The 12,166-nt window shown below is 48.4% G+C and overlaps 1 protein-coding gene across 1 annotated transcript in view; it reads right to left on the reverse strand.

Moving 5' to 3' along the window:
* Positions 1-12,166, reverse strand: part of LOC144493138 (sodium- and chloride-dependent neutral and basic amino acid transporter B(0+)-like) — an 81,202-nt gene that overhangs the window by 46,102 nt on the left and 22,934 nt on the right. Inside the window, exon 8 of the mRNA XM_078212038.1 lies at positions 7,299-7,527. Coding sequence (XP_078068164.1) covers positions 7,299-7,527 — 229 coding nt within the window. The remainder of the gene's footprint in view (positions 1-7,298; positions 7,528-12,166) is intronic.

Genomic DNA, 12,166 nt, shown 5'->3' on the forward strand with positions numbered 1-12,166 from the left:
AGCTGAGGACATTGTGGCGGCTTTGGTGGTGATCTTTCAGGAATCACTGGAATCAGGGAAGGTCCCAGAGGACTGGAAAAAGGCTAACGTAACACTCCTGTTTAAGAAGGAAGGGAGGCAGAAAATGGGAAATTATAGCCTGACCTCGGATAAAAGCAAATTACTGAGGATGCTGGAATCTGAAACCAAAAGAGAAAATGCTGGAAAATCTCAGCAGGTTTGGCAGCACCTGTAAGGAGAGAAAAAGAGCTGACATTTTGAGTCCAGATGACCCTTTGTCAAAGCTAAAAAGCACAGAAAGTGGGAGATATTTATACTGCAGGGTGAGGGAATGAAAGAAAAGAGTTCCCAGTTGGCCTTGGGCAGGATTTTACGAGCCTCGCCCGTGTCTGGCACATTGTAATGCCAGATTAATTCATTTCAGAGAGATAGTTACAGCTGTGTGACTCCTGTCGATACTTTTACATCTTCCAGTTATTCCCATAGATGAATTGTAATTTAACTGGTCAATGTGTGGTTATTTTGGTTAAACTTTGGCAAGGTTATTTTAAGCTCTTTCCAGTTTGAAAGTACTGCATTTTGCAACTGGATGGAAAAACTTAGGTTATTGATTGTTTGTTCAGATTATATATTAAACTAAGGCCCCATCGACCCTCTCAAATGAATGTGAAATACCCCATGAACACTATTTCAAGGAAAATAAATCTCGGGGTCAGGACCAAAATGTATCTCTCAATCAACATTACAGCAACAGGTTATCTGGTCATTATCATTTTGTGTTTGTAGGAGCTTGCTGTGGACAGATTGGCAGCCAGGATTCCTACATTATAATGACCATGTTTCAAGAATACTTTGTGTGCTTTGAGAGGTCCTCTAGCCATGAACGGTGTTATATAAATGCACATAATATTTTACTTTAAACATTATTGATGTGCAACTCAGCTAAGAAATTCAGGGGATGAGGAGTAGCGAATCCCTAGAACCCCTTTACCAATTTATGGAATTTGGCTATATGCTTTGCACAAACAGCACCTCATCCTTATCTTCTGTTTTTAATAGCTTGCTGGATTCGGACATAAACTGCACATTGGAAATGCAGGCAAATTTGTATCTTTGTATTATCTAAGTGTCTTTTTTAACAATGTAATTATTTTTAATGTATAGGTAGGGCAGAACACTTCCACAAAGTAACAAAGCCTGGAATTCTCTGACCGTGCCCGCAGCTGGGAATCTCCAGTCCTGTTCCAATGAGTACTGCCTGAGTACTGCTGAGGGGGACAGCCCGCCTGGGGGAAGCAGCAGTGGCCGTGTCTCCGGAGTGGAGTCCGGCCCTGTAACTCAGAGGGCTAAGGAAAAGAGGAGGAAGGCAGTGTTAATCGGGGACTCGACAATAAGGGGGTCGGACAAGAGGCAGGCGGGTGTCTCGGATGGTGGTCTGCCTCCCTGGGGCCGGGATCCAGGATGTCGCTGATCGAGTCCCAGAGATCCTGAGATGGGAGGGAGAGGAGCCAGAGGTAGCGGTACATATTGGTACCGCTGATGTGGGTAGGAAGGGGGAAGGGGCCATGAAAAGAGAGTATAGGGAATTAGGGATTAGCTGAGAAGGAGGAAAGCAAAGGTAGTAATCTCGGGATTGCTGCCTGTGCCACGGGAAGGTGAGGGCAGGAATGGAGTGAGGTGGAGGATGAATGTGTGGCTGAGGGACTGGTGCAGGGGGTAGGGATTCAGGTTCCTGGACCATTGGGACCTCTTTCGGGGCAGGTGTGACCTGTAAACAAAAAACGGGTGGCACTTGAATCCCAGGGGGACCAAGATCCTGGCGGGAAGGTTAGCTAAGGCTACTGTGGAGAGTTTAAACTAGATAGGTTGGGGGGAGGAGATCAAGACGAGGAGACTGGGAGCGAGGAAGTTAGCTCGCAAACAGAGAAGGGTTATAGACAGTGCAAGAGGGAGGATGGACGAGGAATAGAGAAGGGGAGAGCTCAGACCAAAGGATTGAGATGTGTTTACTTTAATGCCAGGAGTATAGTGAATAAAGGGGATGAGCTCAGAGCGTGGATCAATGCCTGGAAGTTTGATGTGGTGGCCATTACGGAGACTTGGATGTCTCAGGGCCAGGACTGGATACTCCAGGTGCCGGGATTCAGATGCTTCAGGAAGGACAGGGATGGAGGCAAGAGAGGGGGTGGAGTGGCACTGCTGATCAGGGATAGTGTCACAGCTGTAGAGAAGGTGTATGCTGTGGAGGGATTGTCTATAGAGTCTCTGTGGGTGGAAGTTCGGAGTGGGAAGGGGTCGATCACTTTGCTGGGAGTTTTCTATAGGCTGCCCAATAGTAACAGGGAGGTGGAGGAGCAGATAGGGAAACAGATCCTGGAGAGATGCAGTAATAGCAGAGTTGTTGTGATGGGAGACTTTAATTTCCCAAACATAGATTGGAATATCCCAAGGGTAAGGGGATTGGATGGGGAGGAGTTTGTTAGGTGTGTTCAGGAGGGTTTCCAGACACAGCATGTGAACAAGCTTACAAGAGGAGAGGCTGTACTTGATCTGATACTGACCAATGAACCTGGACAGGTGTCAGATCTCTCAGTGGGAGAGCATCTTGGGGATAGCGATCATAACTCCATCTCCTTTATGCTTGTATTGGAAAAAGAGAGGATCAGGCTAGCTAGGAAAGCGTTTATATGGAGTAAGGGGAAATATGAAGACATAAGGCAGCAAATTAGAGGAGTAAATTGGAAGGAGGTATTCTTGGGGAAATGTACTGAAGAAAGGTGGCAGTTTTTCAAGGAATGTCTGTCTAGAGTTCTACAGGACAACGTTCCGAGCAGACAAGGAGGAGTTGGTAGGTTAAAGGAACCGTGGTGCACGAAAGCTGTGCAGGACCTAGTCGAGAAGAAAAGGAAAGCGTACAAAAGGTTCAGAGAGCTTGGCGAAGATAGGGATCTAGATGAGTATACGGCTTGTAGGAAGGGACTAAAGAAGGAAATTAGGAGAGCCAGAAGGGGTCACGAGAAGGCCTTGGCAGGTAGGATTAAGGAAAACCCGTAAGGTGTTCTATAAATATGTGAAAAGTAAAAGGATGAGACGTGAAGGAATAGGGCCTATAAAAGGTGAAGGCGGGAAAGTCTGTACGGAACCAGTAGAAATGACAGAGGTGCTTAATGAGTATTTTGCCTCGGTTTTCACAGAGGAAAAGGACCTGGGTGGATGTACTGCGGGCTTGCAGTGGACTGAAAAAATTGAGTATGTGGACTTTAAGAAAGAGGTTGTGCTGGAATCTTTGAATGGCATCAAGATAGATAAGTCGCCGGGTCCGGATGGGATGTACCCCAGGTTACTATGGGAGGCGAGGGAAGAGATTGCAGAGCCTCTGGTGATGATCTTTGCATCGTCGATGGAGATGGGAGAGGTGCCGGAGGATTGGAGGATTGCGGATGTGGTTCCTATTTTCAAGAAGGGGAATAGGGATAGCCCAGGAAATTACCGACCGGTGAGTCTAATCTCAGTGGTTGGTAAGCTGATGGAGAAGATCCTGAGGGACAGGATTTATGAGCATTTAGAGAGGTTTAGTATGCTCAAGAATACTCAGCATGGCTTTGTCAAAGGCAGATCGTGCCTTATGAGCCTGGTGGAGTTCTTCGAAAATGTGACTAAACACATTGACGAAGGGAAAGCGGTAGATGTGGTTTATATGGATTTTAGCAAGGCGTTCGATAAGGTCCCCCATGCAAGGCTTCTAGAAAAAGTGAGAGGGCATGGGATCCAAGGTGCTGCTGCCCTGTGGATCCAGAACTGGCTTGCCCACAGGAAGAGTTTTAACAACACCAGGTTAAAGTCCAACAGGTTTATTTGGTAGCAAACACCATTAGCTTTCAGAGCGCTGCTCCTTCGTCAGATGGAGTGGAAATGTGAGAGCACATTTCCACTCCATCTGACGAAGGAGCAGTGCTCTGAAAGCAAATGGTGTTTGCTACCAAATAAACCTGTTGGACTTTAACCTGGTGTTGTTAAAACTCTTAATGTGCTCACCCCAGTCCAACGCCGGCATCTCCACATCATTGCCCAAAGGAGGCGGAGACTGTGTATAGATGGGTCTTTTTCTAAATGAAGGCCGGTCACCAGTGGTGTGCCCCAGGGATCTGTTCTGGGACCCTTGCTGTTTGTCATTTTCATAAATGACCTGGATGAGGAAGTGGAGGGATGGGTTAGCAAGTTTGCCGATGATGCAAAGGTTGGTGGGGTTGTGGATAGTCTGGAGGGATGTCAGAAGTTACAGAGGGACATAGATAGGATGCAAGACTGGGCGGAGAAGTGGCAGATGGACTTCAACCCAGATAAATGCGTAGTGGTCCATTTTGGCAGGTCAAATGGGATGAAGGAGTACAATATAAAGGAAAAGACTTTAAGTTCTGTAGAGGATCAGAAGGACCTTGGGGTCCGGGTCCATAAGACTCTAAAATCAGCCCCGCAGGTGGAGGAGGTGGTTAAGAAGGTGTATGGTGTGCTGGCCTTTATCAATCGAGAGATTGAGTTTAGGAGTCTGGGGATAATGATGCAGCTATATAAGACCCTCGTCAGACCCCACTTGGAGTACTGTGCTCAGTTCCGGTCGCCTCATTACAGGAAGGATGTGGAAAAGATTGAAAGGGTGCAGAGGAGATTTACAAGGATGTTGCCTGGATTGAGTGGCATGCCTTATGAGGATAGGCTGAGGGAGCTCGGTCTTTTCTCCTTGGAGAGACGTAGGATGAGAGAAGACCTAATAGAGGTATATAAGATGCTGAGAGGCATAGATCGGGTGGACTCTCAGAGGCTTTTTCCCAGGGAGGAAGTGGCTGCTACGAGAGGACGCAGGTTTAAGGTGCTGGGGGGTAGGTACAGGCAAAATGTTAGGGGGAAGTTTTTCACACAGAGGGTGGTGGGCGAGTGGAATCGGCTTCCTTTGGTGGTGGTAGAGGCAAACTCAATAGGGACTTTTAAGAGACTCCTGGATGAGTACATGGGACTTAATAGGATGGAGGGTTATCGGTAGGCCGAAAAGGTAGGGATATGTTCGGCACAACTTGTGGGGCCGAAGGGCCTGTTTGTGCTGTAGTTTTTCTATGTTTCTATGAATGGAGTTTTGACTGAGCGCCAAATTCTCTGTTCTCGCCAGCCGCAATCTGTGGCGTACAAGATTGGAGAATTCCGGCCTGAGTGTCATCTCTGATGGGAAAAGCAGTGAGAATTCCGTCGGGTGGTTCAACGCAATCGAGATTTGGACCTTGGGGAGATTCCTGCTGGCAAAGAGATGTGCAGGACTGAAAGAAGCTGACGTGACCGGCTCCTCGGAGATCAGGGAGCTCTAATCTCAAAATAAAGTTGAAAGTGCCCCTCTCTCCAGCCACTGACATTGCGGCCCTGCGCAGACATAGGGAACACCCCAATCCTTTAACCTGAAGGGGCAACCGGCAACCTCCCCCCATCACTAAATATCCCGGTCAATCCCGACCACCCCCCACCCCCCATCTCCCCATCCCCTGCCACACTGCGTAGGCATGAGGGTGCGCCTGGCCCTCCCCATCCATCCATATCGGTATCATGTCCCCCTCCTGCCACAAGTGAGTGATTCCCCATTGTGAGGTCTCCTAAGGCCAAGCCCCCTGCAGGCACCCACTTTAAGCCCTGCCCATTGCCAGTGCCACCCCAACAGTGCCAATCTGGCAAGTGGGGCAGCACCAATGCCGAGTGGGCACTGCCCTAGCCATGGCCCTGACCAACCGAGGACTACAATAACCTCTGAGCTCCCCACTGTGGCCATCATGGCTGGTTTCTGTGGAAACAAATAATGATTCCCCCCAGCACAACAGTGAATACCAAGAATTGAGTGAATCTATCTAAAACCCGGAAATGCTGATTTAAATGTGCTAATCTGGTTCACGGCCACCCCCGCAGGGTTCTCCCCAGTGCAAATTGCTTTAGACCCATCTCGCGCAATTCTACAGCCATAAATTGATTTGTGCCAGGGCACAGGGGCGGGAGAATCACTCCTGTACTCTACGAGGCTAATTTCACTGCCTTGCCACACGTGGCGCAGATTGCACCAATCCCAGAAAATTGCCTGCAGGCCTAAAAATGGGATTTGCGCCCAGTGCCAAATGGTTTGCAATTGTCCCAGTCCGAAAACCGGATCTCACCCAGAAAGGACACGGGGCAGCACGGTGGCACAGTGGTTGGGTGACTGCCTGTGCGGAGTTTGCATGTTCTCCCCGTGTCTCCATGTGTTTCCTCCGGGTGCTCCGGTTTTCTCCCACAGTCCAAATATATGTGGATTAGGTGGATTGGCCATGCTAAATTGTTCCTTAGTATTGGGGGACTAGCGGGATACATATGTGGAGTTACGGGAATAGGGGGATTGTTGTCGGTACAGGCTCAGTGGGCCGAATGGCCTCCTTCTGTAGGATTCTAAGGTTCTATTCTATGAGCATATTTAAAGTAGCATTTAAATATGCTTAGCCCATTCGACACCAGATTCTCCCAACTACCGGGATCGTCTGACCCTCAGGAGCGGTGCAATCCCAGCAGGGATTACTACCCGCCTCCACCAGCAGAAGTCAGGTGTGTTGGAGGGGGTGGGGAAACATGCTGCTGACGGGAGGGGGGGGAGTTGCGGAGTGGTTCCTAATGTTTGTTGGGGGAGAAACGGGGGGGGGGGGCTCCCAGTGCACTGTGAGCTTGGAGTGCCCTTTCAGAATGGCATTTGATCGCTTTGCAGCTGGACTAACTGGTGTGTTTAGGCCCTGCCTCTCCCAGAACTGGCATGCAACTTACCACACTCCCAAAAAATGACTAAGTGCTATTACACATATTTTTGGGAAAATGCCTCCCAACCTGTCAGACCATGATGAGAACAATTTAATTGATCTAACCTCATTCCTACACTTCATCAATTATTATTGGATATTTTAAAAATTTATTCTTGGATTTGGTCCACTTTTTCATCTTGCCATCTCTCTAATTATTCATGTATAGCTGATGTGATTAATTCACCCACTCTAATTTATCCTCCATCTTCAACATTCCTCTGCTTCTTTCTGAATCCTCAATTCATATAACCAAGATACATCGTTGATCCCATTATTCATGAGGCTCCCAGATGTCCTGTTACTCTCATTATCAGCTTGCACCTTTAGGGGTTAGATTACAAACATTCATGAGCTGAAGGGTGCATAAACAATTCCAAATAGTGTGGCACGTCACAACAAGTCGTGCCCCAGCAATATCAAGTCTAATAAGTTTGTTTCTACAATTACCTGACTGCGCAATCTCTGAAACAGGCTTGTCTTGTTCATGAGCCATGTGTCCCAGGATGGAGAAGATGGCAAATCCAGCAATCACACTTGTAGCACAGTTAACAACACAGACAATGATGGTGTCTCGGTAACAGTTGTTATGGAATTTGTTGTAGGATGACAGTGTGATTAAACTTCCCCAACCCACTGAGGAAGAATAGAAAATCTGTATTGCAGCATCTTTCCAGACCTGGCAAATACAATGGAGAGTTAATTATTAGAGGGAAATTTCGCACAAGTCAAACTGAGAACAAAGACCGTCCGCAGCCAATGTTGGACCAACACTTACCCACACATTGATAAGTATTTTGGTTCAAAATATTGTTACTGAATCTGTTCCAAGATTTCAGCAAGGGGAAATTACATTGTACCCAGTTCCATCCTATCTCTGCTCTTCCCATCTCGGCCCTTGCCGTCCTTTCTCTCCTGTGAACATCAAGGGCAGGAATCCCAGTCCCACTGATAGAGTAGGCAGTTCTCATCAGCATACGATGTGGAGAGGATCAAAAGCCTGCACATTGCTGTCCCAATGTTGCTGGTATGATTACAGATGTGGGCATTTCACAATTTCCACAAATTTCATAGAAATCATAGAAACCCTACAGTACAGAAAGAGGCCATTCGGCCCATCGAGTCTGCACCGACCACAATCCCACCCAGGCCCTACCCCCATATCCCTACATATTTTACCCACTAATCCCTCTAACCTACACACTAAGGGGCAATTTAAGCATAGCCAATCAACCTAACCCGCACATCTTTGGAATGTGGGAGGAAACCGGAGCACCCGGAGGAAACCCACGCAGACACGAGGAGAATGTGCAAACTCCACACAGACAGTGACCTAAGCCGGGAATCGAACCCAAGTCCCTGGAGCTGTGAAGCAGCAGTGCTAACCACTGTGCTACCATGCCGCTAGTTGGTTTTGGCAAGAAATGTAAATAAAACTGACACAGTGGTGCCATGAATCGTAGATGAACTTGGTTTGGAGGCAAGAAGCATGTGAAACATCAGAAGAAAAGGTATTTTCGGCTTTGTTATTATGAGCTGTTGCAGCCTGAAGTTTTCTATGTTGAAAAACTAAGTGATCATCAAATAATGTGCTTGCCCGGTGTTATTTTTCTTTATTTTTCTTCGGGGTGCAGGCATCACTGGCCAGACCAACATTTATTGCCCATCCCTAGTTGTCCTTGAGAAGGTGGTGGTAGACAGGCTTTGAAAGGTCAGGAGGTGAATTACTCACAGCAGCAGACCTAGCCTTTGACCAGCTCTGGTAGCCATAATATTTATATGACTGGTCCAGTTCAGTTTTTGGTCAATATCAGCCCACAGGATATTGATGGTGGGAGATTCAGCGATGGTCAATGCCATTGAATGTCATTGGGTAATAGTTAGATCCTTTCTTGTTGGAAATGCTCATTGCCTGGCACTTGTGAGGCGTAAATAGTTACTTGCCACTTCAGCCGAAGCCTGGATATTGTCGAGGTCTTGTTGCATTTGGACATGAACTTCAGTATCTGAAGAGTCATGAATGGTGCTGAATGCTGTGTAATCATCTGTAAACGTCTACACTTCTCACCATGTGATGGAAGGAAGGTCAATGATGAAGCAACTGAAGATGGTTGGACATAAGACACTACCCTGGGGAACTCCTGCAGTGATGTCCTGGAGTTGAGATAATTGACCTCCAACCACCACAACCATTTTCCTTTTTGCCAGGTACGACTACAACCAGAGTAGAATTTTCCCCCTGATTCCCATTGACTTCAATTTTGCTCAGGCTCCTTGATGCCATACTCAAATGCTGCCTTGCTGTCAAGGACAATCAATCTCAGCTGACCATTGGTATTCAGGCAGACAGTTCTGACAACTAGTAAGCTGTTAGGGGCAAGACCACAGTATTGTAAATTCAAAAGGTTTTCAGATGCATCAGGGTAGATTATCCACTTGATAAAGTATTATTCTGCATTGTACAATTTTGAAAGGCTAGCTCAGTCAGAAATCTACATCTGTGTGTAAAATTACCCCTGTGCTTTCATTTATTTCCACCGAAATTAAGCTTTGACATTGTGGTGAACCATAGATGGTTACCACTATGGGTACTTGTACATAAGACCATAAGACCATAAGACATAGGAGCGGAAGTAAGGCCATTCGGCCCATCGAGTCCACTCCACCATTCAATCATGGTTGATTTCAACTCCATTTACCCGCTCTCTCCCCATAGCCCTTAATTCCTCGAGAAATCAAGAATTTATCAATTTCTGTCTTGAAGACGCTCAACGTCATAACAACATATGTTACTCTTGTTACTGTTGGGGTTAGGGTTGGGGTGTTCCACCTGTTAGCATTGTTCTGTGGTACACTCCGTTTGGCTCTGCCTTCTTACAGGAGTATAAAGGTCACTGCTACTTCCGAGTGGCCCTTAGTCTGGGATAGTATTGTTAAGCAGTATGCTCTATTCTTGTTGTGAATAAAAGCTTTTATTCCCGGGTACGTCCTAGCCTCCCGAGTGAATTAATTGTGCATCAATTTTATCCACAACAAAATACCGAAAATTTTGTTCGAAGCAAAATGGAGCAGATGCTGAAACCGATCGGCTAACCTTGGATCCGCGTGCCGTGGGAGCGTCGAATACTTTCGACCATTGGTTGAAGTGTTTCCAGGATTACATCGACGCCTCGACAGTAGTCCAGACCGATGCCGACAGATTGTGGGTCCTCCACGCAAGGGTGAGCGACACTGTGTATGCAACAATCCGTGATTCCCAAGATTACAAAGAGGCCATCGAATTACTCAAGAAGCTGTACCATAAACTGTTGAACGAAATTCATGCTCGTCACCTATTAGCCACTCGACGGCGGCAGCCCGGCGAAACAATGGGACAGTACCTGCATGAACTTCAACAGTTTGCCAGAGCCTGCAATTGCAAGGAGGTGTCGGCTACTCAATACACCAATGATCAGATCCGAGATGCGTTCGTGGCGGGAATCGGCTCATCCTATATTCGCCTGCGTCTGCTAGAGCAGGGTAACTTGGACCTGGCTAAGACGGTAGAATTGGCCGATGTGATGGAAACGGCCTCCAGAAGTCTTGAAACCTACCCCACCGACCACGTGGGAACATCGTGGCAAGTACAGCCACCGCCTCAACTGTACCCGGCGGCTCCTCAGAACTGCGCGATAATGCTCTCAACTTCAGACCTGACGGCTGCGACAGCTCCTGGAGGCCCACGGTGCTATTTCTGCGGATTGGCGAAGCACCCTCGTCAGAGATGTCCGGCCAGGACGGTGTTTTGCTCCGCCTGTGGGAAGAAAGGGCACTATGCAAAAGTGTGCCGAGCAAAGACCCCTTCCAAGCCCAGCAGTGCTGCGTGTGACTCCCCAGGATCCATCTCCTCGTCTCCGGCCTTGTCGATGTCTTCAGCCACGTGCGATTCGCGGGCGCCGCCATTTCCGATGACGACGATGCAAGCCACGTGCAACCTGCGGGTGCCGCCGCTTTCAACATCATCGACCACGTGCGATTCGTGGGCACAGCCATTTTGGTCGACACCGGCCGCAGAAGACCAGCAGAGGTCCTCGTCGTCGAATATCTCAGCTGCCTGCAGTTACACTCGGGATCCAACAGTAGCATCAATCATCCTGGACCAGGCCAAGCCTCACAGACTCCACAAGTCCATGATGGACATAGAGGTAAACGGGCGCCTGACACATTGCCTGTTTGACAGCGGGAGCACGGAGAGTTTCATCCATCCGGATACAGTGAAACGGTGCGCTCTCCGTGTGCAAACTGTCAGGCAGACAATCTCCATGGCGTCGAGGTCCCGATCTGTTATCATTCTTGGGAGCTGTGTGGTAACCTTAACGGTGCGGGGCACAGTTTACGAGAACTTCAGGCTCCTCGTGTTACCGCACCTTTGTGCTCCGGTACTCCTGGGGCTAGACTTTATGGTCCACCTGAAGAGTGTGACCCTGCAGTACGATGGACCACTCCCTCCACTTTCAGTGGGAGAACAGCAGCCTCCAAATTGTCCAGCGCGCTCCACATGCAGTCTCTCGACACTCAAAATTACCCCGCCTTCCCTATTTGAAAATCTCGTGCCAGGCTGCAATCCCATCGTGACTAAGAGCAGGCGTTACAGCGCTGAGGATCGGATCTTTATTCGATCTGAGGTTTAACGGCTCCTCAGGGAAGGGGTCATTCAACCTAGCACTAGCCCATGGAGAGCACAAGTCGTAGTGGTCAAGACTGGAGACAAGACCTGGATGGTCATAGATTATAGTCAGACCATTAATAGGTACACGCAGCTGGACGCGTACCCTCTCCCGAGCATATCTGACATGGTCAACCAGATTGCGCAGTACCGGGTGTTCTCCACCATCGACTTGAAGTCAGCCTACCACCAGCTCCCCATTCGCCCAGAGGACCGAAAATACACGGCCTTTGAGGCGGATGGCCGTCTCTACCACTTTTTAAGAGTCCCTTTCGGCGTCACTAATGGGGTCTCGGTCTTCCAGCGTGAGATGGACCGAATGGTGGACCAAAACGGGCTACGGGCTACCTTCCCGTACCTGGACAACGTCACTATCTGTGGCCATGACCAGCAGGACCACGACGCCAACCTCCTGAAGTTTTTACACGCTGCGTCTCTCCTGAACATGACCTATAGCAGGGAGAAGTGCGTATTTAGCAAGCACCGCCTAGCAATCCTCGGATACGTGGTGGAAAACGGGGTCATCGGCCCCGATCCAGACCGTATGCGTCCCCTCCTTGAACTTCCCCTACCCACTAGCATCAAAGCACTGAGAAGATGCTTAGGCTTCTTC

The sequence above is a fragment of the Mustelus asterias genome, chromosome 4, assembly GCF_964213995.1.
Source record: "Mustelus asterias chromosome 4, sMusAst1.hap1.1, whole genome shotgun sequence".
Lineage (NCBI taxonomy): Eukaryota > Metazoa > Chordata > Chondrichthyes > Carcharhiniformes > Triakidae > Mustelus > Mustelus asterias.